This window comes from Lacerta agilis, chromosome 2, assembly GCF_009819535.1.
Source record: "Lacerta agilis isolate rLacAgi1 chromosome 2, rLacAgi1.pri, whole genome shotgun sequence".
Classification (NCBI taxonomy): domain Eukaryota; kingdom Metazoa; phylum Chordata; class Lepidosauria; order Squamata; family Lacertidae; genus Lacerta; species Lacerta agilis.
The window spans coordinates 67265971-67293026 of record NC_046313.1 but is presented as its reverse complement, the minus strand read 5'-3'; the positions used below and the strand labels follow the sequence as shown (position 1 = coordinate 67293026).

At 41.4% G+C, this 27056-nt stretch overlaps 1 protein-coding gene across 3 annotated transcripts in view; it reads right to left on the bottom strand.

Annotated features, from left to right (window-relative positions):
• Positions 1-740: 740 nt before the first annotated feature.
• RBM6 (RNA binding motif protein 6) overlaps positions 741-27056 on the bottom strand; it is a 51129-nt gene continuing 24813 nt past the window's right edge. For 2 of the 3 annotated variants that reach the window (XM_033140578.1, XM_033140577.1), the window contains exons 7-21: positions 14376-14450; positions 12594-12654; positions 11725-11985; positions 11067-11227; positions 10122-10219; positions 9727-9769; positions 9206-9263; positions 7527-7618; positions 7285-7437; positions 5787-5876; positions 4658-4918; positions 3694-3768; positions 2572-2669; positions 1900-2029; positions 741-1003 (exon numbers count right to left, since the gene is read on the bottom strand). In XM_033140578.1, coding sequence (XP_032996469.1) covers positions 878-1003; positions 1900-2029; positions 2572-2669; positions 3694-3768; positions 4658-4918; positions 5787-5876; positions 7285-7437; positions 7527-7618; positions 9206-9263; positions 9727-9769; positions 10122-10219; positions 11067-11227; positions 11725-11985; positions 12594-12654; positions 14376-14450 — 1782 coding nt within the window. In that variant the 3' untranslated portion in view covers positions 741-877. The remainder of the gene's footprint in view (positions 1004-1899; positions 2030-2571; positions 2670-3693; positions 3769-4657; positions 4919-5786; positions 5877-7284; positions 7438-7526; positions 7619-9205; positions 9264-9726; positions 9770-10121; positions 10220-11066; positions 11228-11724; positions 11986-12593; positions 12655-14375; positions 14451-27056) is intronic. The other variant, XM_033140576.1, reaches the window with a different exon arrangement.

Below are 27056 nucleotides of genomic sequence, written 5' to 3'. Positions count from 1 at the left end.
AATATTGTAGCATACTCCAGGCTGGAATCCTATACATATTTACCTAAGATTAAATCCCATTGAACTCTGTGCGACTTGCTTCTGAGTAGCTATGCATAGGGTTGCACTGCCTGTGGCTAAAACCAGCAGCATGGTTAATAGTGAGGGGGCAGCTTAAAGATTTAGAAAAACTTTTATTGCATGAGGGGAGAAGACAAGGGCTATTGTTTAGTCTTACTTTTCTTCTCCCTTCTTTTGTTTTTCTGTTACTGCCTTGTTAGCGATGGAGGGATCCTTTGACTTGTTGGCTCACTATACCCGACTGGTGATCAACTGATTATTCTCGTCAGCTAAATGCTAAAATACCATGTGGCTAGAACAGCTAGGAAACTTACAGTGCTTTAGAAATAGATGGGCTGCAGTAAATATTAGGAGGCTGCAATGTAGAGCTTGGGAATTTTATATAATATCTGTATCCATCTATAATTGCTTTATTGTTTTGGCAATTATGCAATTGCTGTTATTTTCTTTATACATTGTGCTGTATCAATTATTTTTTGTAACATTGCACTGCTTTTGATTTCCCTTTAATATTTCCATATTGTTCATTGTATATCAATAATCTTATTTTCTTTCACTTTATGAAAGAAAGAATGAGGCTGCTATTATATAACAATGTACTATCATTTCAAAGGGACATGAACAGAAACTATTTCCCCAGTAAGATTTGGCTCAAAAATCTGGAAAGAAGAGACCAAACATTGACTTTTTTGTTTTATTCCAAAAACAAAAACACACTTCAGCAGCAAAAAAACATTGATTCAAAAAACAAGACAGACACAAAGAAGGGCTGAAGGGTAATGGGGTGTGTTGGGTATGGTGGGATTTTTTTCCATATTTATTCAAGTTCCTTGTAGCGGGCAAACATGACTCGCCGCACAGCATCTCGGTACGTTTCATTAGACTGCCTTCTGCTGGGCCTTCCTTGGGTCCCTAATCCTGCTCCCCTCTTTCGACTTTCAGCCTGGAAATATATATATATAGAGAGAGAGAGAGAAAGAGAGATAAAAGCAGCTAGTTGTACTTGTACCTAGAACATTCACCAAGTGCACTTCTTATCACTAGGGAAGGAATAAACATTGCTTGGCATGTCACAGAAAGGTCGGTCCATTTCAGGCATTCACCAAACTCATGAGGGTGAACACTGCCCCTCCCCGCAAAACCCCACCGATGGAGGCTCCTCATGTCTTTCCACTCATTGGGCAAAATTCAGAAAGGAGCCCCCATGCAGGGACATTGTGGGCAGGACTTGCCTTCACATCCAGACACCCCTATCTCTAGACAGTTTTAGTTCTTTGCATGTTCAAGCGAGTATCTGAACAATGAAAAGCCATTTCAAGCTATTTAAAACATAGCTTAACAATATTGCTTTGAGTAAGGATAATGTACAGGGAATACATCATTTAATACCAGCTAGCTTTGCCTAAAAATGCTGTAAATAAGGACATTGTTTGGTCCTTTAAGTGGTCATGCTATGCCACCTCCATTCTTTGGGATCCTTTTCTGAATCCCACCTTCAGCACCACAACCCACCTTGCTCCAGTATTGCCAACCACATTAAAAAAAAATCATACCCCTCACTTTCCACTTCAGTTAAGTGCTCAAGAAAGCTAACATAACAGGAGTTAAACAAAAAATATAACTAGAACAGCAATGTTTTCATGTGAAGACTGCTTATAAGGAGGACTTCCCAGGGCAGGAAGTTCCATATCCTGGGTGCTGAAACCAAGAAGACCCTTTACTTCACTTCCACTAATAGTACTTTAGGTGCCAGTATGCAGAGATATTGCAGGGATACTGTTTATGCTCGTAAGATGCAATAATTCAAAACACCTGCCTTTGCAAACACAAAAATTTTACCTCCACTTGTGACGTCATGCCCTGTTCATTGCGACCCAGACCTGAACCTTCCTTCCAGCCCATAGCCTGCATCATACGGCTTCCTTTGTTATTGCTCTCCAGTCTTCCTCGATCTGTGGGCTTATAGTCACTGCAAACAAATGTAAGTACGCTGGCATGAATAAACTTTCAGGAGCATATCTGCTATAGAAATTATTGTACAGTGTATAAGCAATAGTGTGTTTTATAGATGCAAAGAAACTTTAGGAGCCGGGCTGTTAGCTGCCTAAAGAATGAGCATCTAGGCCAGGGTGCATTAATTTGAATTGATCTATTCTGAATAGAACTTAGCTGGATACAACCTAAAGAGTTGGGAGGCACTTCAGTTCCTACCATCACCACCATCTGTCAATGCAGCAAAGCCATTACTACGGCATCCCTGTAAGATAGTCATTGAGCCTCTAACAAAAAGAGATCACACTTTGCAAAGCAGCCTGTTTCACTTGTTATGGAATAAGCTCATAGCTGTCAACTTTCCCTTTTTTTGCGGGAAATTCCCTTATTCCAGCACCGTTTCCCATTGCAAAAAAAAGGAAAGTTGACAGCTATGGCCGTTTCCCAATGCAAAAAAAAGGAAGGTTGACAGCTCTGCAAGCTGGCAAAAACAACTCTGAGATAAGAAAGTCCCAATACCTTTCAGAATTCCTGAAATTCTTCAGTCGTTTTCTCTCTGGAGAGTTCCGTTCCTCAAATCTCTCTCTTCTGTCACCTCCCTTTTCTTTAAACCTTCCCTTTATATTAAAAGGCAGAGTTAGTAAAGATGGCAGCACAGATTTTCCCCTCCCAAAATGCATTCAGTGACTAAAAATTATACATTTGTGCAACTAACCTAAGTAGTGGAGAAAAATTCCCCAGTAGTTCCCCAGTACTGCAACAGAACATCTTGCTATATTTTCCAGAAATTTCCAAACAAGCATCTACATCAGCTCTACAAGAGCCTACCCAACTTATTACCGGTAACTTTGTATTATCAATGTAATATCAAAGTACAAGTATCGGTTACTTTGATCTTGCATCTCCATAAAATTGAAACAATTTGGTTATCTTTCAGAGTGTTTAATTTTCTTTGGAAGTGTGGAATGAAGTGCTAGCATTAAGGCAGAGAGGGGTCTGACATTCAGATCCAAGAACACTGCTGCACACTGAAAGCAAGACTTTACTGTGGGCATAAATTTAGCAGTCAAGAGTCTACATCTTCTGTCAGATCCATTTTGTGTCTCTCCCTATCCAGGCAAGATGAGAGCCAGTGCAGTCTCTGTGCACAGCTAAGAGAAGAGTCCCCAGGGCTGGGTGTTTATAACAAACCATGTTCCTACACGATCAGGTTGCTTAATTCTTTCCCACTTGGAGCCTTTATTGCTGCTTGGCTTTATTTCTAAATAGCAGGTAGACTAATGGCACCCAGAAAAACAAGGTAAACAGCACTCTCCAGATGGCAAGGGAAATATCAGGGAGGCAGAGAGGTCACACAAAGGAAAGTTCTCAATATCAACTGATGGTGCTGCTTAAGGCTGCCACGGCATGACAAAAAAATTGGGTAGATGATGGATGATTGTTTAATTCACTTTCAGGAGTCACTTCAGCCTAGAATCTAGATACCTGCTGCACTGTGTGTGTGTGTGTGTGTGTGTGTGTGTGTGTACGTACACACACTCTCTTTCTTGCAAGTAAGCATTGGTGGGGCACACAGGGAATTAGTGTTTTGTTTATGCAGAGCCACAGCTGCACAGGACTATACAAAGCAGATGTAATTACCTCACGTTCTCGCCTCTCCAAATACGCAAGCTCTTGCTCCGATTGTTTTATTTTACGATGAATTTCTAGGTTTTGCTGTAAGAAGCAAAATGAATGAATAACTTTTGAACTGTCTCACTTCATGTAATGAAAAATATTTGTTCTAGCCATTTAATATATTTAGCCAATTCTTAAGTTTTGTGAGCATGAGATAGTAGGATGTATGGGCAAACATTTGGAATTAAATCAAAGTGTTATACTGAATTCCAACAGCTGGGTACATATTACTACAAAATAAATATACCTAAGAGTGCAAAATGAAAGCAAAGAAATTAAATTTATCCATATCCATTCCATGTATTGCTGTTCATTCTTTTAAAAATGGCCACCTGAGGCCTTCTTTCAAGTGTCATTGCCAAATGAAGCTTGGGCACCAACTTGGTGGAATGCCCTTCCCAGAGAAACTCAGCAGGCAATGACTGTTCCCTTTCAGGTATAACCTGGACTTTTTAGGAAGCCTTTGGCTAATCTAATACTGTTGTTGATTTCTGACTGTCGTTCTGATTTTTATTTCTGCTGAGAAGGATTGGAAAGGTTTGCTTGAGCTAATTTTTGGGAAAGAGAAAACAGGACCATAATGATCATCTAACACTTTCTGATATCTCCCACAAGCTCACATGTACCATCTTCTTTCCTCCGTCCCTTTTCAGTATGAACGCTGGTTTAATGCTACACCTGCCTTGTGCTTAACACAAACTGAAACCAGGATTTGAAGCTGTTTTCAAAAGCAGGCATAAAACCAGCAGATCACAGCACTGAAAAGAGAAAGGAGTGTGAATTCAAGCAGGACACAATACAGGAAGGAAAGAGAAATCAGGAAAAATTACATCTGTGAGAGGCGCTTGTGAAATATGGAGAAGTTTTGTTAAATGCAAGATAAAGCATGAATAGCAGATTCTCCTGAACGGGTTGCTTTTTTCCTTACTTTGTGAAGATTGGAAAGTTGTTGATGCTTGATCAGGACTTCTTTATTTGGAAACTGTCTCCGGCAAAGTAAACATGCTAACTTATTCCAGTCAGTCAGCTTCTCTTCATCATTTTCAAGCTTCTGTGGCCGTTCCTCGTGTTGCACTGGTGGCCGTGGTGGCTGTGGCTGTGGCTCCTCCTCTTCTTCCTCCTCCTCCTCATTGTCACTGTCTCCACCATATTCTCCTAGGAGTCCTATCAAAGGATTCACCACCTTTGGCTGGGGGGGGGGGCAGAATGAGAACCACATGCAAACCAAAGCCAATTCAGTGGATCTGAGGTCTTAAGATGCCTTAACTAATGTATTACTGGTCTAGTATAGTTCTAAGTGACTAAGCTACAATCAGGGAAATCCCTGGTTTGAATCTTGCCTCTATCATGAACTCACTAGGGGGGAAACTGATAGTCAAAATGTAAGAAGACAAACGGAAGGAGTGCCTACATGCAAAATAAAGATTATTGGGAACTGGTACCATTGTTGCATAGATTCGACTTTGATTCAATCCCTGACTGAAACAAGAGACTGAAGCAGTACAGGCCATTCAACTAGCTTACAAGTTGAACGCAACATTGTGCTGCATGTGTAGACCAAATCTAAGTCAGCACTGCTGCCTCTTCCGTCTTGCACATGGTGCTCCTGTTGACATGTTGCTTTTTTGATGCACATTACACGGACAATTTGAAATCTGTTACAATTTCTCCTCATTTTCAATCAATTTCAAAAAACTGTTATGAAGAGAAATGAAATCTAAACAACTTAGTCCATCAAGAGAAACAATGACAACAAAATCCCACGGATGCAAGATTATTCAGAAGTAAGTCCCACTAAGTTCAATGGCTCCCACTTGAAAGTAGGTTTAGGGATACAGTCTAAAAGGCCACCTAACCACACAGCAGTCCATTCAGTGTTGTTGCAAGAATGAGGGGGACAGGATACTTTCCCTGCTACAATGCTAAGAATTGTTACTGACTAGCTTACTACAGCATGTACCAGACAAATTTCAGCAGGACAGTAATCATCATACTTGATAAGATCAATAAATAATAATTAAATGTTCCAGATGACAAATGCCATGTAAAGTCCTTACTGGGGGTGTACTTTCTTCTTTTTTCAGTGTTGGAGGTAGTGGTTTTTTAAAGACATCTTCTGCAGGAAGCTTTTCCTCTGGATTCTCATTCTGAAACATTAAGACTGGGAGTTAAAACTTGTTGCCAGCTAGGCTTCCCCACTGTCTGCCTCCAACCATTTTTCTTACTAGTACCTTTACCTCGTTTACAGTAACAAGCATAAAGGAGATACATGGTTTCTTGTCTCTCTCACTTTTGCTACCCTCAGTTATACTCTTTTGCATCTAAGAATGACAAATTGTGGCTGAGAGTCAGAGGGGTGTTCAAACGGGATTGTGTAGCTGGTAGATACTTAGCAAACAGCCCATCAAAGCTGTAAGGAGGAACACGTATGCCAGGTGCTGAAATCTGCTACTGGCTGTATGGGATGTTGAAAATATGCTTTCAGCTCCTGTTCTTGAATTCAATTAATGTTGCTCTTCCCTCCCTGTTCAAATCAAGTCAAACTAGCTTTTAAACAAGGGCAAGTGCAATGCACTCATTTACTGGGTAACTCTTAGCACGTAAGATTCCCTGGAGATTACACCACAAGAATCAGACCAGATTTATTGTGCATGGAATCTTGGTATTTTAGATATCCAGTTCACTACTGGAAAATTCTCCTATTTGTTCAGGATGAGTCACAGGAAAACTGGAAGCTTGATCAATTTGAGGAAGCTGCCTGTAAATCAAATTACAGTTGTTTGTTATTCTCAGAACTTTTATCTCAAAAGAAAATAATAATTATTGACAGTTATACTGAACTATTTGTGCCCACTTATGGGCTTACTAACACCTCTCTTGGAACTCTCAGTTCTGGATGTGTACTTGGCTTTGCTCTCTTGGCAACTTCAGGGAAAAAGTAGGATTGTGTGTTTTCAAGAGTGGTCATTTTTAAAATGTTGTGTACACTCAAGTGGTCTGATCTGCAGTGTACCATCTCAACAGTCCAGTGAACCATAGTATTTTCTACAAATAATGATTTTTATATTTTAGTTACTTTGCTTGCATATTTTAAAATACGCGCTTAGGTTTAATGGCACTTGGTTTCTGGATCCACAAACCTGTGCCCTCCTTTGAAAGCGTGTTTGATCTGCTTGTTTTTATGATCAAATGAGCTTTTGTGCTCATGAAGAAGCTGGGTGCCTTAAAAGGATTATGAGTTTAAAAGGAAATTTGATTATCTACAGAATAAAAAATAAAGAACCAACTAAGTTTGTTCTTGGTATGAGCTTTCGTGTGCATGCACACTTCTTCAGACGAAAGCTCATACCAAGAACAAACTTAGTTGGCCTCTAAGGTGCTACTGGAAGGAACTTTTTTATATTTTATTTTGTTTTGACTAAAGCAGACCAACATATTTTGCAAATTCCTAGACTTGCCTAGCTGCAAATGCAAGCTTTGACTATGGCAGCATTAATCTTTGGACCATGCCAATTTGTACAGTTCATAAGAATGATGATGGCACAGATATTTTACCTTGGCTGACTTGTTTCTGTGTCTCTCTCTTCTCTCTCGGTTATCTCTACTGGATGGCTCATCTCGTTCACTTGTCCTATCCTGGCTCTTGCGCCTCCTCCCAGTATGTGGTGGTGGGGATGAAGATGCTTCTCGACCCATTGGAACATCTCTCTGGAAGGAGATATTTGGCACGTGTTTAGAGAATATTTTTTCCTGGCACTGAAATGGCAAAGTGAGCACACACATGCACATGCCCTCACCTGAGTATTGGGATCATAGTATACCCCTGTAATGGGGTCAAAATAGTTTCCAGTGTCTGGATCATAAATGAATGTGGACACATCGGAGGAAGCTGAGGGGAAGAAATAAGGACAAACATCATATACTTCTGAAGATGTCAAACATTATTTAAATAAAAACAGAGATGGCACAAGACATTCTGGTGTTCGAGGGGTAAGATTCCAAAAGGGTTGCCAGGATAATAAATATATATTACACTAAATAACTGCTGTTGCTTAAGGATACCCTGAAACTCTGCCTTATGGTTAGGCCAGCCCTGAAAGAACGGGGTAATGCATGGGTAGAAATTATCCTGCTGAAAGACTTGATGATGAAATTTCAACCTAAAAATTTAATAAGGACGAGGTGACTAGCACTGCACATCTCTACACATTGTGCTTCAATGTACTTCTCTCCAAGGAGTGAGAAGGTGCCACTTTTTTTGCTTGATAATTTCCTGAGGCCTCCAATAAGTGTCAATCCAACAGAAGAGAACCAGTCAAATTATAACCAAGTCAGGTCTTGGGGTGCATGTAAGGAATTAGTGATTGCATTTGGTATCACTCCAAATACCCTTTGTAAGCTGGTAATTATGTAGGGGAGGGAGAGCTAACTTTTCAGCCAAAGACATCCAGTCATCCCTCCAAGGGCCACTCAGCAGTTTCACAGAGCTCAGTCACACACACATATATACACACACACACACACACACACACACACACAAACACAAATGCAGTTAAACACTGACAAACACATGCAGACCCACATACACAAAACCAGTACTCGCAGTACTCCCCACTCCAGCGCTAAAGGAGAGGGGAAATGCTGGCTTTTCATCTTAAAGACTAGGTTTAATCTTCAATATCAGTGCTATGGTACATAGTGCTGAGATCAGAGATTTTGGCTACCTTTTAGAGTAGATCTCTAAAGAACAAGCAGAGGGATTCTATCTCCCAATCGCTCTCTAAAGGATAGATAGCTTGATCTCCTGATTCCATCAGGAGATAAAAGTTGTGGGGACCAATGTCTACTTCCTATGACTTGGTAAGCCAGATATGGCTCACAGGCAAGCCACATTTAGTGCAGGGAAGCCTTATGATTCTACAATCAATTTGGCTGCATTTTTGAAGTCAGAAAAAGTTCTTGCAAGATTTTACAGTCAGAATAAAAGTCAAACATAGAATCAACACATATTTCCACTGAAAAATCTCTGATGTCCAATACAAAATCCAAAAACTGAAAATTTAAGGCTGGTGTACACATTTCATTTTTATTCAAAGCATACTCAGCTTTGAAAAGTGCATTTGCAAAAACTTCTAATTGTTATTGAAAATGTCAACAATCCTATGGGCAGAATTCAACCAAAACATCTTGTCAGCACAAGGATTTCCATTTGCACAACTAGACTGCCCTCTGCCCCAAATCTTCTCCAGATGGTTGCGGAAACCCCTAGAATAGATTTAGGGGGTGCACAGGGGGAAGAATGTTCTGTTGCACAAGTAGAAGTCTGTATACTGATGGAACATTCACATCAGTGCTTTGTTGGATATAACCCTATATAAGGAACATTTAAAAAAAAAATGGAATAAGGACACTGAGCTTTCACATGTAGAAAGTGACCAGAAGAACACAGTAACAAGAAAATGAAGTTGAGTCTTACACTCTGATCTTCGCTTCTGTGAGTCAGCGCCTCTCCTGTCACCTGTGCCCCGTTTGCCCTAATACAGAAAAGGCATTTAAAAACACAAACTAAGAAAGCAGAACATGTGGTGGACAGTTCCCCATAATTCAAAGCACTCCAGACTAATCTGCATGTACTGGGCTGTCATAAAATAAAAGGCACTGATGTATGCTTCTCTGACCTAAATGTGCAACTCAAGAAAGTCAGTGTGTGATCCTCTATTGACATCAAAAGGTGCTAAGTCAGATCAGATGTGCATTACCGAAATGCCTACAGAAGAGATGACTTTCTCCTGCTCATCATGGAGGAAGATTGGAAGGGCAGTAATCTGAACCAATAATGGAAAATACAGGTAACTTCCCTAGTGGCAACTTCTATAGAACAGTTAAGAATGCCAGCAAACACTCATAAATCAAAAAATTCAATCCCTCAGTGTCTGCATAGCTGAGAGGCAGGAGTCAATTCCCTCAGTGCTATCACAGATTGTACTACAAGCATACCTGGCTATAGCGTGGAGCATCACCATGGTCTCCATATTCATTTCTAGCAACAAAAAGAGAACATCTGAATTAATACCAGTTTAAGTTTTCTAAAGATGCTACATGCATGGCAAGTGTTACTTTTGCTTCACTCTAACGTTACTAGTTTCAGTGCGCCACTTGGTCAACAAGAAACTTGGCTTTATAGCTCAGTCAGCTGTTGCTCATGTTCACTATGACTACCTTCCAAATGGCTTAGATGTGATATCACCACAATGTTGCAAAGGAACTATAAGCTGAGTTCACAGCCACCTTAACAAGCAGATCCAACTGCATATAGTCATAACACTTTGTGTAAAGCATATGATGATAACATAAGAGTCATAATTGTGTATTTTTAGTGAGGTTTCTATTACCTCCTCTTTCCGGTGGCTAGGTTTACATTCACAGCACGGCCTTCTATGCTGATTGGGGGATCCAGATCTTGTAAAACCTTCACTAAGCGGACTGCTTCCTGTGGAGACAAGAATCCAATGGGGGGGGTGGGGGGGTGGAGAGACAAGTTTGAGCCAGTAAGCCAGAAATAAGTTGTCACAATAATAATAATTGTATTATTTATACCCCCACCCATCAAGTTCCTGTAGTGGACCTAAGTCCAAGTGAGTCCCACTGGTCCCCAAAGGAGCTCTCACTTTCCTCCTCTTGGTCACCAGTTCCCTCTGACACCAGTTGATCTGAGGCATACTCTTTCTCTTGGCCCGGCCTTTATGCCCCGAAGAAAAAGCTCAAACCCAGACTATGACACATAGCCACAAGGAGTTCAGAAGCTTGACTAACTACAGCTCAGCATTACAGGTGAAATAAACAAAATAGGTACTCTATAACATGGTTTTCTAAAGCAAGTCAACTTCAAACTATGGTTTAAGAAGCTGGCTTGGTTTTGTAAACCATAGTTAAGGTTAACCACAGTTTTGTGTTTGGAAGCAACACTGAGCTGTGCTTAATAAACTATAAAGTGGAAGCTTTGTGGCCATATCAGGAGGAAGAGCTTCCTCTTAATGCATTAAATATGCAACCACTGCTGGCTAGCCTTGGGACACAGAAGGCAGAAGAAGTTCCAATATTGTAACTAAACATTATACACAAAAACAAAAGCCAGAAGGGGGCTCAGTCACATAAGAAGATAAAGGCACAGGAAAACATCCAGTGTTGCTCCAGATTTCACAGAATTGTTCTTCCTCTCCTTCCCTCTGAAGCACATGGGGGGGGGGGCTACAGGACGGGTGACACTGCACGTGTATGTCTACCATAGAATTGTCAATACTATACTGTGCGGGGGTGGGTGGCGAATGACAACATACAGCATGAGAATCCAGTTCAATGAAGCCATAGGTGTAGCCCATCCGACCGGCTTTGTTCTTCATGACGCGCACACTTGAAGTAGACAAGCGGACGTAGGGTGCCAGAAGTCCTACAATCACTTCCGGCGGAGTGAAGCGAGGGATGTGTTTTAGCATAATTGCTGTTAAAAAGTTACAAGGAGAAAGTGAAATATTACTTCAGGAGGAGAAATGCACAGTCATACTTCGGGTTACAGCCGCTTCAGGTTGCACGTTTTTGGGTTGCGCACCGTGCCGAACCCGGAAATACCAGAATGGGTTACTTCCGGGTTTCGGCGCTTGTGCATTCGGAGAAGTGCTAAATTGCGCTTTGCGCATAAGTGCCAAACTGCAACCCGCGCATGCACAGACACGACACTGCGGGTTGCAAACGTGCCTCCCGCACGGATTACGATCGCAACCCGAGTGTCCACTGTACTTCATCTTTTCTGTCATCCTATGTCAAAAGCTCCTGGTATTAGGCTCAGCTGACTTGAAGACTACTCTGTTAAAATCAATAATGCTGCAGAACACAAAGAGAATTGTAAACTGCAAGCTTCAATTCAAGCCTCTTTTTGCAAGTTACTCAAGTCCAAGTGTCCATTATGAACTCAAGTGGTTGCAAGTATAATCTACTTACTTTTACTCTCATCCTCCTGATTTTTGGTTTCCATGGATTCTCTTCTTGAACCATGTTCTTGGTTCTCCCTTCGAGGTGGGTACATTTCAGAGTCCCTTTTCTTTTCCTGTGAATGCCATTGTTCCCTACTTTCATCCTTCTTGGGTTCAGGTTCCTGAGGTTGACTTTCCTGCTCAGAAGTAGGTATCTGAGGAGAAGGTTCCTGTGGAGGAGCAGGGTCCTTAAGAGGTTCCTCCCCCTTTTCAACCTTTTCTTCTGTTACTAGCAAAAAGTAAAACAAGTGAAGCCCTGTCTGCAGTAACCACTATATTAAAACGGCTCTTTTAATCCCTTATATGTACTAGTGAAAACTGTTTTCAGCTTAGCCATCTTGTTAGTAATTTACACCAATGATAGGCAGGATCACACTAACAAACCGGATACAAGGATCAGCATAAACATGAGTAACACCACTTGTTCCTCTAAGTTTCCATCATTAGCCTTTAACAGCTTGGGAGGTAATTTCTTCCCTTCCTCTCTCTTCGGTAGTGCCAGCTTGCCAACACAGCATTACTGAAGAGAGTCTTTGGATGAAACACTGCACTTTCAAGCAGAAAAAAAAGTATTGCAACTCATACAAACTTAAAAGGCTGTTCCAAGTCCAGACTAATCTCTCTGCCTCTCCTTATTTCCCAAGTGCTTGACTAGTTTTAAGTTAACCGTCTGCAGAAAGGAACACAATTACTAATAATGCTGGCAATATTTCCTAGGACATCGCAGTTGAGGAACCTACAGCCCTCCAGGGCCACATGCATCTCAGTTTTTTATTCACTTAGAATTCACACTACTATTTGTTTGTTTAAATGCCAGTTAAACAAAAGTAGGCTCACCATCTCTTGGGAGTCTGCAGTAATAACAGGATGAACGATACCCTACTGTGGACACTTTACACTGCAATGAAAGAGGCACAGCATAAGGGAAAGACACTTAAAATGTTTTTCTCCATCCAATATACTTTGTAGCTCTTATACAAATGCTATTGCGTTATTAAAGCGTAAGCTGAATGTTGCATCAAAATGTTTGTGTGCTACCCCCTAAATCTCCAGGGTTGTTGGCATCCGTCTGTTTTGAGAGACAATGGAGTGTGTCTCCAGGGATGAAGTGAAACCACTGCATTAGGCAATATCTATGGTGGTCCTGGGCTGCCCAGATGACAAGACCTCGCTGATGTGGTCCAAAGGGAAGCAGAGCAATATGTTTGGCACCAGATTGGCTGTAGGAGTTCCCGGAAGGAGGCATACAAGGTGCCATCCAACCGTCTTGGGCTCCACTCTAGATTTGTGTAGGGTTCACTCCTGAGCTTTTTCTTGTCCCAAAGATATCCCGCAAGAGAGCAGAGGTTTGAGATCAGAGTTTTCCTTCTCCTAGACTGATGAGGTTCTTCTTCCCAGGTTGTTGAGCCCCATCTGCCCCAATCTCCATGGTATTATGCAGATAAACAGCATGTGTTGTCATGCTAGTGTTTATCCAACCCTTGAAAGTGGCAGCTAAATGAATTGGGGCGGGTGGGGAGGGAGAGGAAGGATACTTACAGAATGACTTATACTTCCCCTGACACCCCCCCCCAAAAAAATGACACATTATTGGAGAGATGCAAGCTAGCAGCACCCATGCATCTGCTCATAGTGTAGTTTAGGCCTTAGGCAAGCAGCACCAGAGCCTGTGTCATTAAGAGGTCTTGAGTTCAATGGAACAAAATCTCAAAGCTGTTGATTATCATCACTCCTCATTGGCAATATCCAAGTCTTATGTACTTCATTGGAATTGACTTGTAATAAAACCTGCTCTTGATCAAGCTACATGTGAAGCTTATTATCTTCATTGTTTACAGCAGCCCTATAGATTACAAAACATTTTGCAGTAGTGCAGGTTCCTTACTTTTAATGTCTATTTTTAAAGTACTGCAGGTGCCAAATAATGCTCATTCTGCATTTGTAAGAACTTGATCATTTAGTATGGCAACTCCTACACTTTGGAACTCCCTGCCTATTGAGATCAAGCAGGCGCCTTCACTGTATTCGCTCCCCTCCCCCCAATACTGAAAACACTGCTGTTTAGATAAGCCTACCCAGATGCTTAGGAAGTTGAGGTAATTTTAATGTTTTAGGACTTCAACTTTTGTATGTTTTAAAGTAGGAGTATAATTTTTTTCCCTTTATTTTACTGTTTTATCTTTTGTAAACCACTTTGAGGGTTTATTTTTTTCTTTTTACAGTCAAGCGGTGTATAAATTTTATGAAATAAACAAATAAATAAAGGGGGGAAATACCTCTGGGGTTTTTATACTAGACGCCGATTGACAAAAGCCTCATTTAATTCGAGGAAGAATTCTCAACTCAGAAAGCGTCTAGGTTTGTGCACATTCCCTTCCCTGCCAATGGCAAAAGCCTGGCATCACCATGTGAGCTTAGGAAGATTCCACATCCAAAAAAACCACATTTATTTTCTCAGCAGAGGGATGGCACACAAATATCCACAGCATTCTTAGCAGCTGGAGATCTCTCCCCCAGAAAGTAGCACACCAACAGAATAGCATTCAACACACTGTCTCTGTGGTCTAAATCCCAATACACTTTCTGAGGTAACTTGGAGTTCTCTTTCCATATACTCACACGCCTGCAGTGCCAAAATTCAGGTGACTGGCTGTACTCCAGAGTCACTTCTTTATCACCAATCACAAGGTGTCCCTATTAAAATCAAAAAGAGAAAGGGGAATTTACATGCCAAATGTAACAAAAATAAAAACACACCTGAAGAGGGACTTTATTGGGGAAAGTCATGTGGCTGATTTAAACACCTGAAATGTTGGAAATGAATGAAAACAAACAAGGAAAAGGTGACTTGCATTTCAGATACATTGATTCTATACTGCTATAAGCTGACAGAGCAAAAATATCGCACGTTAACTCTACAAAGAAGAGGCCAAATGGTATTGCCTTTAATAAAGGTTATACATGTGTGTGTTAAGAGAATATAGAGATGATTAAACTAAGTTTTAGATATGCTACAAATACAGGCTGGACTTAATAAAGCAAATTTAATGGTAAAACATTTATACTCTGATCCTAAAGAAGCCACTGCTTGTCTAGTTTGCCTGCCATGTCACTGTGGCACAGACATGTAACAGCATATTTTAGTAGAGATTTTTGAAGTTGGAAGGGACCATGAGGGTCATCTAGTCCAACCCCTGCAGGAATCTTTCAGCTTGAACACACAACACTGACTGAGCTATGTTGTGCCGATATGATTGCTACCCAGTCATATGATACGAGGTCCAGGGCCGAGGGCCTTCTGGTGGTTCCCTCCCTGCAAGAAGTGAGGTTACAGGGAACCAGGCAGAGGGCCTTCTCAGTAGTGGCGCCCGCTCTGTGGAACGCCCTCCCACCACATGTCCAAGGAAATAAACAACTATCTGACTTTTAGAAGACATCTGAAGGCAGCCCTGTTTAGGGGAGTTTTTAATATTTGATGTTTTATTCTGTTTTTAAGTCCTCTGTTGGGAGCTGCTCAGAGTGGCTGGGGAAACCCAGTCAGATGGGCGGGGTATAATAATAATAATAATAATAATAATAATAATAATAATTACCCCTTGGTAAAGGTAAAGGGACCCCTGACCATTAGGTGTCCGACTCTGGGGTTGCGGCGCTCATCTCGCGTTACTGGCCGAGGGAGCCAGCGTACAGCTTCCGGGTCATGTGGCCAGCATGACTAAGCCGCTTCTGGCGAACCAGAGCAGCGCACGGAAACGCTGTTTACCTTCCCACCGGAGCGGTACCTATTTATCTACTTGCACTTTGACGAGCTTTCAAACAGCTAGGTGGGCAGGAGCTGGGACCAAGCAACGGGAGCTCACCCCGTTGCGGGGATTCGAACCGCAGACCTTCTGATCAGCAAGCCCTAGGCTCTGTGGTTTAACCCACAGCGACACCCGTGTCCTTACCTGATCCTAAATGGTGTGTGGTAGTGCAGAAAGTCTTAGGGCTTAAAAATAATAATTACTTTTTCCATACATGCATCTAAAACTTGGGTGGATCCTATTTATTTCACTGGCAAGCTAGATGCTTGACTTGCAGACTGAACACAAGGCTTAAGTAATATCTTAAAACACGTCTCCCTTTAAAAGCTTTGTCAGAAAAGGTAGGTTACATCTCAAGAGATTCTCAGCAGTGCTCGACTTATGATGAAAGCAAACAGGTGACAGTTTGCCAGTTAGAATCAACTTATGAAATATTAAGCACTGAAAACTTGTGATGGCCTACATAAGAGGATTTAATGTTCAGCTGATATGTGGTACTCAAGTTTATTAAAATGAAAGAAATATCCTGTAATCAGAACAGTTGGTTACTTCAAAGGATAGCTAGAAGAAAGTAAAATCCCCGCCTCTCTCCACTTTTAATCTGTCATCGCTACAATTATGATGAAAAGGTGACGGACACACATCTAGCACCATTTTGCAATACAGGAAATGTTTCTGGCACTTATGCATTGCTCTTTACCGAAAAACAGAAAGAAACAAAACTGACACCTTCTTTTGACAAAACACAAAGGAACGATCACTCTAGAGTTTTGTTATAAAATCCAGTGGGTTGGCAGACCTGCCAGAGCAGATGGGGTGTGTGCATGAGGGGCTACAGGAAGAGGAGGAGGAGGAAAGTCCTGTCACATCTGAAGGTACAAAACTGGATCTTACCATATATGACAGCCATTCAAATATTAGTTCCATGGAATAAGGGCAAGTTAAGAGACTCGTTTCAAGAAAAGCTCCCAAGATGAGTGTGATTTTAACTTCTATTTACGGGAGATCAGCCTATGTCCCATGGCAGCAAAGATAAAAAAGGTGCATGTCCTATGCAGCCTAGCAGATATAATTTGTTTTTCTTGATTCAATTTCCGACTCGCTCCCTAGACAGATCTGTAATTTCCATCCCAAGTGGTATTCATGAGTGACTCCAATAATATTCTATTTAAATTAGCAACAAAACCAGTATTCCCCCATGGATATCCAACTCCAAACCTGTTCTCCATAATTTGGTTCAGACACCATCTCCCTTCAAGTTCCATTAGTCAGTATTATCATCTGTGAGGATTCTGTGCTGAAATAGTTTAAAGTGTAGCCCCAGCAGAGAACCTACCACCATGTTTGAAGACATGCAAGAGTCAACCCAAACTAAAGCAAGCTATGACAGATCAAGCAAGTTAAACTAATTGTAAAGTTTTTATTAAGCTAAGACTAAGCAACATACCGGTACATAGATATATTGCTTCTAATTCCTCCAAGTCCAAGTCAACCCTGAGTTTAGTTTTCCTTCCTTCCTTCCTTCCTTCCTTCCTTCCTTCCTTCCTTCCTTCCTTCCTTCCTGTCCTTGCTAGCCCATTCAGACAACAGCCTTTTATCCACTCTGACCTTTTCCCTTCAAAATTTGAGGGTCTTTTCTGATTGGCTCCCTAAATTGTGTCTTCCTCTGGGGATAACCTCTGGCCCAGCTGTTAGCTCATTTCACAGACAGGAACACTGTACAGCATGCCTCCCCCTTAAGCTAGACTTTCAGACTCTGATGCCCTCCTGTGCTCATTGTATTTGTTAAAGGGTTGGCCTATGCAAATTTGCTACTAAACGTCTGTATTGTATTCATCAAATCTTTTAGAGGTCTTATGCAAACATGTACACTTCTAAATAGGTACCAAGCATTACTTCTGCTAGTTTTGTTATTTCCAAATGCTTTTAGCTATGATTTTGTTTTAACCTTCTTTCTATATATTATGCTTACTCAAAGCATGATTTATCAGTCATATATGAAATGAAAATGCATGTATTCTTCTAGTCCTACACAAATCAAAGAAAAAACCCGGAGCCTTTGTTTTTACAACAATTTTTTTTTTACTTGTGTCAGATTATGACAAGCAAAGTATTTCCTGTCTATCAAGGCTAATTTGTTAACAGCAGTAATATCCTAATTTCTTCGGTTTGTTGTGTTTTTATACTCTGATGTTCCAGTTCATATTCTCAAACTGAAGATCAGTTTCGTTGTGCTCCACATATTCCTAAATGTGAGGTGGATTCCAACCTGGAAACATCTGATCTCCTGAAACACAAAAAGCATTCATAAACAATAACATAGCTATATTAGTTATTAGCATATTTTTATATTACTTTATTAACAATTATAGTTACTACTTACCAGATGCAGTCATCAACAACAAGCTTTTCTTTCTTTATAAGAACCGCTTAATAGTGGCTGTGTTAGCAATGCTGCATTGACCTTGGATCCCTCAAAATTTCAAGAAGTCAGAAACTACATTAGCCTGCTCACCAACTTCTTGCCATCAAAGGAAAACACTCCAAGGAAAAGGTGTTGGGTGGGTTTGGTTTCTTTGAACCCTTTTCTATTTCTATTTCAGAGACTATAACTTTAAAACTCATCTCTGTACTTTAGCACATTTTTAAAGGAAGGAGAATGAAGCACCTAAGTGATGTTTAACATTTCACTTCTTATTTTAAGAATATTTTTTCTTATTACATTTTTATCCTAGCCTTCCCCCTGCTCACATGCATCCTTCTACCGCGCTGTGCCCAAGACGTGTCTTTATGTTGCTTCTATTTCCCATTCCCAGAACAGATTATACGCAGAGATTTTCAAACAGTCTCTGATAATATACATTGAGTTTTATTCCCAGACAGATCATCACCATAAATGGCACATTCTGGCAATAGTCAAAGGGTGAGAGCCAATGTAGCATGAAAAGGCATCTGCTCACGTAAGGGAGCTTCTCTTTTCTCTCCCCTCCCACCTGCAGCCCCCAACTGCCCTGGAGGGTTGGGGGACCCTCTGTCACAGATTTTTGGGGTACACAGGACTGTAGGGGAAAAGAAACAGCAAGTCCCATTGCACAAGTGGATTGTCACTGCGCAAGTGGGCAGATATCACCGGATATCAGCCATACTCACATACTCTTTCTTTTTAAAAATACGAAATAAGAAGAGGCGATGGGTGGGTGTGCAATGTACACCATTACATTTCTGAATTATAAAGCATTAATAATAAGGGCCAAATGACATGTTAAACACAGAGATGTATAAAACAGCTTCTGGCGCATTCCACTTTCAGCTGAAAAGCACCCTTTCCACCCACTGTAACCACCCCTCTCCTTGCACTGCTACATTTCTAAAACCCCATGAATGAGGTGAGGAAAAAGTAACTGGGGAAAGAAGCACGTGCAGGTAAGTTTAAGTGCAGTACAGAATTGTCCTTCCAAACCTGCTTTGCTCTACAAAAAGCAACAACTAGGAATTAAACACCTGGAATGTTGCGAACTTAATTTCAAAAATCCGATATACACACCCATATCTCAAACTGCTTTGAAGATCGTCTCATGGCATGTAGTATGGATGGGGTGGGTGGGACTGCTGCTTAAGAAAAGCAAGCCTAAAGCTCACTTCCATATACAAGCAGCTGTGTGGGGCTTGGTGCCCTTGCCATTGTTTCCTTAATTGAAATCTAGATATGTGGTCTTAATACATCTTCAGGAATTAATCATTCAAGTTTAAGTGTAAGTCGGTTTACAACACAGTTACTATAGGCATGCCATTTTGAAATAAAAATTAGTGTCAAGAAATAGTATTATTTTCACAGAACAATCCATCCTTCTGAATTGCAATGTTAACAGAAAATAATGTTGCACAGCTCTTCACACTGTATCTTACAATACTTTCACAATCAATGTAGTCTAATGCTCAACGCTAAGGTTGATTAATGTTGAATCATTCCACAACTTTTAAAAAAGGATGGCACACTTTGATCATTACAATTTGGGCCCTATTAATAGAAACCTGCACAATGGGGCTTTCCACTCTCCCACCCATCCACAAACTGGCTTGGGGACGATCAGACAAACCCCCAGAACAGCATGTGGGGGGAGGAGAGGAGGGATTGATCCATGTAGTGAGCTGAAATGTTTGTGCTGATGGAAAAAACAATCTGTGACATTCCTCCCTTTGTTCTCTCTGATGGGTGGCAGTTAAATTCATCAGCTTGCCTTTACATCAATCCAGACATTTGAGACAGGTGAGAACTACACAGGAAGGGGTGAGAAGAGGAAACTGCCCCGTTTAGCAAAGTGGGTAACCTGTTTATAAAACTGTACACAACAGGACATGCTAGCACCCAGTTTCTTCTGCTGCTTGCTTCAGGTGTTCTTCCCACCACCACTCTTTTAAATTATGACAAGGGTGCATTACTGAACAGAATAGGGAAAGCCTAGAGTCAGTGTCAAGCTAAATGAGGGTGTTTCCAGGCAGTTCCTAACACTGTGAATTTGATTTTTATATACTGTAGGCTTGCTATCTTTTATCTTTTGTCCATGCTAGTATACCGGTATATGTCATGCTGGAGTTAGGTTAGGGTACAATTCATTTGAGCAGCTCCTATCTTTATATTTGCCTCCTTTTCTTTGACCAAATCCTCTCTGGCTGCTCAGTTCAGCATGAGTCTTGAGCTGCCAGAAACTCTGGCCACTGTGAATTCTCCAGGGCTTCCACTCCCACAGAAGAAATCCTCTTTCTTCTGTGCTCCACACAGAGGAAGCGCTTTTACTCACACTGGAAGACTTTGGGGGGATTGGATGGGAGAACACACACATGAATGCCAAAACAACCAGAGATTTAAAGGAACTGCAGCTGCTATTCAGTGTGGGGGACACTCTTCCACAAAGATGGATAATTAGTCTGCTTAAAGCAAATAAGAAAATGCCTTTATTACCACAAATGTGGCTCTTAAAAGTTCTTCTATTACTAAAACCCTTTTCCCATTCACGACAATTTTAAAAGGCAGTGATAGGAAACTTTTTTTTAAAAAGCATTATAGTGTTACAGCAGTATCACACTTTTTTATTTTAATAGTATATTTACTAATAGCTCAGGGTGCAATCCAGTCATCGTTGTTGCTGTTGTTGTTAAAATTTGTTAGTCACTTTATCTTGCCCAAGGCAACCCAAAATGATTTACAACCAAGCCCTCCACATAGATACAGTAAAACCAAGTGCGGAGCACTTTACATCAAAACATCACACCCATTTCTAAAAGCTCACAGATAGTTAAAGACCTGGTTATAAATTAGAAGCTTTCAAAATGCAGGGGATTCACTTTTGTCATAGGATGCTTAGAAACAAGTACTGTAATCTGAACCTAAGATGATAAAATTTCCAAACTCAGATACTCAGTGGGGGCCAAAGTGCCCACTATGGGGAATTAGTTCTTGAACAATTTTTGGAATAGAGGAGACTTAAGGAGATGTGACCGTGAGCTCCAAGTACTATACTGGAGAATCCAGAGAGATAACTCGCAAAGCACTCTCAGGCTGAGCAGTAACAGAAATTTAAGAAATCTTTTCAATGGAGGGAGGGTGTCACAAGATGAGCTTAGGTTCTCTACAGTTGCAGAACTATTTGTTGATTCATTTCTTTGATTGTGTATTTTACTATGTCTTGCTTATTTTATAAATTTGGTTAGTTGGTTTTTATTTTGTGTTCTGTACCCCACCCTTTTATCTGCATACACAAAGGGCAGACTATAAATATTTTTAATAAATAAAAATAATACCTCTACCAACAAATGAGCACTCACTCAGTTGTGTTGCATGTTAAAATTAGACCTTTGTGGTTCAAAGGGCCACAACAATATTTTTTTAGCTAAGTTTTCCTGTGCAGTTTTTCAAGATCCGAATCACTGCCAATGACGAATTTCAGGGACCATAATCTCTAGCAGTCCAGAATGTCTAAGTCTTTGTTGTGTTGTGTAGACTAGTTCAAGTATTAGGAATACCCTGCTGAACTAGTTGTTACTAGTATGCTACTAGTATGGCTTTTCCTTTTATTGCCACTGCCCAGATCTTATGGCAACTATGGAAAATGTAGGACAAAGTACATAGCAGCTCCAACAGTCCCTTGTGCTCTTGTGAAAAAAGCATTTCTCTGAGGTGCAAGATTCACCTTACTACAGTCTAGAAGAATGTTATATACAGGAATCCTTGTTGCTACATTTGGTACAAATTTGTGAGCTCTTAGTGGTATTTTTAGAATTTCACTTACATCTTTTGTAACATTTAGAGGGCACCACAGTAGTTACCCTTGCACTTTGGATTTTGTGAACATGGGTTCAAACATCAATGCAAACACCTATGTTCACACAATCCATAGTGCAAAGGTAACTACTGTGGTGCCCTCTAAATGTTACAGGACTACAACTCACACCAGCCACAGCCAGCATGACCAATGGTGAGAGATATTGGGAACTGAAGACCAAAAATATATGGAGGGCATCATCTTGACTATTCCTGCCATAGAGGGTCTTCTCAAAGACTAACAAATTTATTGTGGCATATTATTTTCCGGACCAGAGTCCACTATATAACCCAGAAGAAGAAAAGTAGAAAAAATTGTGTGACAGTGGTTTTTTTTAAAAAAACAAACAAACCTGAAGAAATAGTGATGGATGTGCCACTCCTATGCAGGGTACACGTTGCAGGGAACCCAATAAAATAAATTCAAGATCCAAGTTTCCCACTAGTGATGATCAGATATAGCAAGATCAGTTGTGAGTAAATACGTACCAAGGGACAATACTTGCTGCAGTGATCTAGCCATTTGATGGACTCTACAAATCCTAGGAATGGCTTACTCATTACAGAAAGTAGTTCCCCTTCTGCAGGTGTCCACTTACACTGGTGACCATGCTACGTCTTTTCATCACCAGTGGCTGTTAGTCATGAGTGGGTGTCACCGTACTGGTTGAAACTTCCATTTCTGCACTCCTGGGTACTGTTACATACCAACTTCTACTGACTCTTTGACCTTTCATTTTAATGTACACATTTCCCCCTTCTTCTCTCTGAACTTGGCATAACTTGCTATATACCAGGCCCCTTAAATTACCACTTATGGATCTAACAGTGGGCTTTGTCCTATGGCAAAATAGGCCACAAATACATGTTAGTGTTTAAGGTTCCAGCCAGATTTTGTTTTTGTTGTGACAGTTCAATACAGTTACCCTTTTGGAATTTTGTCTCCATTTGCAACAGTTGCACTTGTCTTTCAAACTATTAAAGTTTCCCATTATCTCCAAATAGTTTGCCCTTAAAAAAGACAGTAATGTCTACAGGGACTTGGATTTTATGCCCTTGCTTCATTGTTGTAGCCAAGGAAAAGGCCTGGCCATTACTTCTTTTCAGAACCCCAATGAACAACTAGATCTAACCCACACAGGTACCCACCATTCCACCATGAGCTTTCAAACTGGTCTTTTAAAAACAGTCCTTAATATTTTTGTGATTAAGGAGATCCCAGATGTCAGTTACATGAGATAAAAATCCAGGAAGAGACAAAGATGACAGCAATAACTCTTAGGAAATGCAGGCACGAGCCGGCACCAATGAAATGAACAGATAGGTGTCGGCAGAACTCCATCCATGAGACTCCTCTGTTAAGTGGTGGGGAGGCACTCATTCCCCCTGTCCCTGGAAAAAGTTACTCAGGAGGGTTGCAAGACCTCCTTCTAACAGTGTGGAACTGCAAAAGAATATGCCCCCCCCCCAAAAAAAATCACCTTCTCTGCTCCCTTTCCCTCCCGGTACCCTCTGCTGGAGCTTGGTCCTTCCACAAACAGAAGTCTAGTTCCAACCACAATGAGTGTTGATAATTCTCAAACCCCAAACTGGATTTCACCAGATAGCACTGTGTATCATTATCTTGAGATCTGAATGCAAAATTGTTTGTGGTGCTTACTTTCCACAGTTTATTCAGCTTGTGACAAAATAGAAAGGAATTGTGGAGAGCACTGAAGTATAAGTACCTGGAACTTCTAAACATTCCCCATTCACTGGGAACACATTTTCAAGGTGGCTGAAGACCTCAGGTTTCTGTTGGGATTTTTATTTATCCTCTGCTGCTTCAGCAGGACTGTTATGTTTAGTGTAAATCAAATGAGTGTCTGAGAGAGAGTGTGGGAATGGAAGTCCGCTTTATCTCTTCCATCTAAGTATTGTTATTATATGTTTTGGTTTCATTTCTGTTGTGTCGCAGCTCTGTACTCTGGTTTGGAGAACACAGACATAGAAATGGAGTCTCTGTACATAGACTGTAAATAAAGTAGTTTAGCACTACAGATGAGTCTTTCTTCTTGCTACATGATGCTAGAAGACCTGTGTGCTCCTTTCATAAGGAAAGGGTCACAGATTACTGGCCCTCTGGACTGAAGGAATGTTCCAGCCAGAGAGGGCCACCGGGAGGATGCTCCGGAGTCTTGGGGAGTTTGCCATCTGCCCCAGAGCGTTTCTCCAACTTCTACTGTTTGATTTAGTCTTCAACTTTGCTATATCTGGTTCTTAATCTCGCTAACTGGTTTTAAACTATATGGTTTTATTTTTAAGATTTTGCATACAGTGTATATTTTACTGCATATTTAAAAACCTTTGTAAGCCACTTTGTTTACTTGCCAAATGAAAAGGGGAGGATAGAAGCAGCACTAGTAATCCCCACAAGCACAAAGGCTGTGGAGCACGCTATTTCTTTCCAAAGATAACTAGGTGAACAGTAGCTGTGTGCCTGTGGATGGGGTGTGAAAAGGCAGGCAGTGGGCAGGGCCACACATACCCTATCAGTAATTCTTATTCACACATACACAGCCACCCCATCACAATTACACACATCCATTTACACCCACACTACCCTCAGTCCACCTAACAGCTGCATGATGGGCTGAGGAGAGCACATTTTACATGGAAGGACAGTCCCCCCCCCCCAGTTCTCCTCACCACAAACACACTCCTATTTTTTGAGCTGGGAGAGGACAGCATGATTTGCATTAGTAATTTTGCAGTGGGAGTGACTTGGGCACCAACATAGGGCACTCCAAAAGGTTCCAACTTGCAGTCGGCAATTTGCCCACATGTGAGTTACAGCACCTAAATATCCAACAACATCGGCAGAAAGGCTGACTTTTACACTTCATGGAAATCTGCTTGAGAAGGTATTCTGACATTCAGGGTAGCTTTTGAGGGACACAAAGGTAACAGAATCACATAACTGTAGAGTTGGAAAGGTCCCTGAGGATCATCTATTCCAACTCCCTGCAATGCAGGAATACAATATGCAGCTGTCCCACACAGGAATCAAACCTGCAACCTTGGTGTTATCAGCACCACGTTTTAACCAACTGAGCCATCCAGAATCCTAAATGCTAAAAGCAGGAGGCTAGAAAGCCCTGCCCAGGAGGTTACACACAGGGTCGTCTTAAAGGGATCGGCCGTCCTGGCACGACGATCCCTCGTCGCCCCCGGTAGACCGCCTCTCTGCCCACCTCCCTCTCGCGCTGGCCGCCCCTCGGGAGGGAGGTGGGTGAGCGGGGGATGAGGGGTGTGGCGCTGGAGCGGCGCGGGGCTTTGCGCGCCCTTCCCAGAGCTCCAGCTGGGACTCCGGAGGGCAGCCGGCTTGCAACTCGCCCGCAGGCGCGGGTTGGGGAGGGGGCGCCCGGTATGCCGGCAGGCTCGCGGGGGCGCCCCTGGGGGGCCTGGCACCCTGGTGCACCGCACCACCCAGCCCCTATGGCGAGACAGCCCTGGTTACACATGGCCTTTAGATTCCTGCTATTACCCTTAGATCATTCCCATATAGGATTTACTCAGTCAGTGAGCGTAATTCAAACTTACCTCTACAGCAAAGAGGACTCGCTCGCTTCTTGGTACAGAAAAGTTGATATTGTCAGGAATCCCATGGGTAATCTGGATATGACCCTGCAAGCACTTTTCTGTAATATGCTGCATGATGACAGCCAGTGAGTAGTTTCTGTAGATGCACACTTTCTGTAATGGATTGCTACCATGTAGCTCGCTGCTACTTGGACCCATGGATGAATTTAATTTCTTTAATCATGGCAGTAAATCAAACAAAAAAGACGGGATCCACTGGACTCCTAACAGCCCAATCACTTGACTACAACCAATAAACATTAAGAATGAGCTGCAGCAGGAGCAAACTTTTTCTTCAGTTGTTTCACTAGGCATGTTTACACCACACATTTCATCACCAGACAGATTCTTGTGAAAAGCTCAATCAGGCAATCAGAATGCACACTAATCTGCAGTCCAACCATGGAAGGAGAGTCACAACAGGATAGCTATATATGAACTATTGCAGCTACTCAAAAATTCATTTCTCTACCAGCACAGAAAGCACAGAAAAGGAACAGCCTGGATGAAATGTCTCAAGAAAGCAACTTGACTTGACAGAAAGACATCCTGTGCTGTGTCTTCTAAATTGTGAAAGAAAACAATGCTATGGGAAATCTGCCAAGGTTCTTCTAATACGTTACAGCATGTCATAAAAAGGATATCAAGGGACTCTTCATCATGAATGCCAAACACAAAATAAAAGTGATCTATAAAAAACTGAAATGTCTCCACACTTCAAGTCCTTGCTTTCACTAAGATTTTCTAAGAAGCACATTTTTTCCTATGGCACAGGATGCATAGAGTTTAAGGAGTCAATGAATAAGCTACAAAATTAGATTTTAAGAATGTTCCAACCTATATGTGAAATGCAACAGAATAGTCTTAAACATATATAAGAACTTAATCATCTTCATAGCTACAACATCCACCTCAACAGTAGATCTATTATCATCACCTCCAAGCCTTCAAGAGATACTAGTTCCTTTAGGAGGACAAGAAAAGTCCCCTGCACACTGCTTGTGTACTATCAATCTGCACACGAGGGACTGTGCACAGGGCTATTTTTCTGCTTTGCTGCAATGCATTGTTTTGGCCTGAGGGAAGCAACTGTATATTCAGTTCTCACAACTGTGTCCTTTATTTATTAATAGGCTAGCATTATGAAAGTCCCATGCATAGTTGTGACATCCTACTTTAAGGCAGGGAAAGTTATCAATGACAGCACTCAGATGAATGGGCCAGGGGAGGCCAACACCCTTGTTTATAAGACATGGCCCACTGACATATTTCTCAAGTGAAGAAAGCTTTGAGAAGCTATGCCGATATTTCACAGTACACAAACACTTAGTCTATATATGTTAGCATTATCAAGTGAAGCTAACATCCCCATATAAGATGGTGAACAATGACCGGTCTGCACCCTGACATTCACTGCTGGTGATTTGCATATTGCTTGGGTTTCGCACTTATTGAATAATGAATTTAAGGGGAGGGGGACATCAAATTCACAAAACAACTACCAATATGATGGGACTTCCCTTGGACACTGCCATACTGTGTCTTAGTATGGTCTTA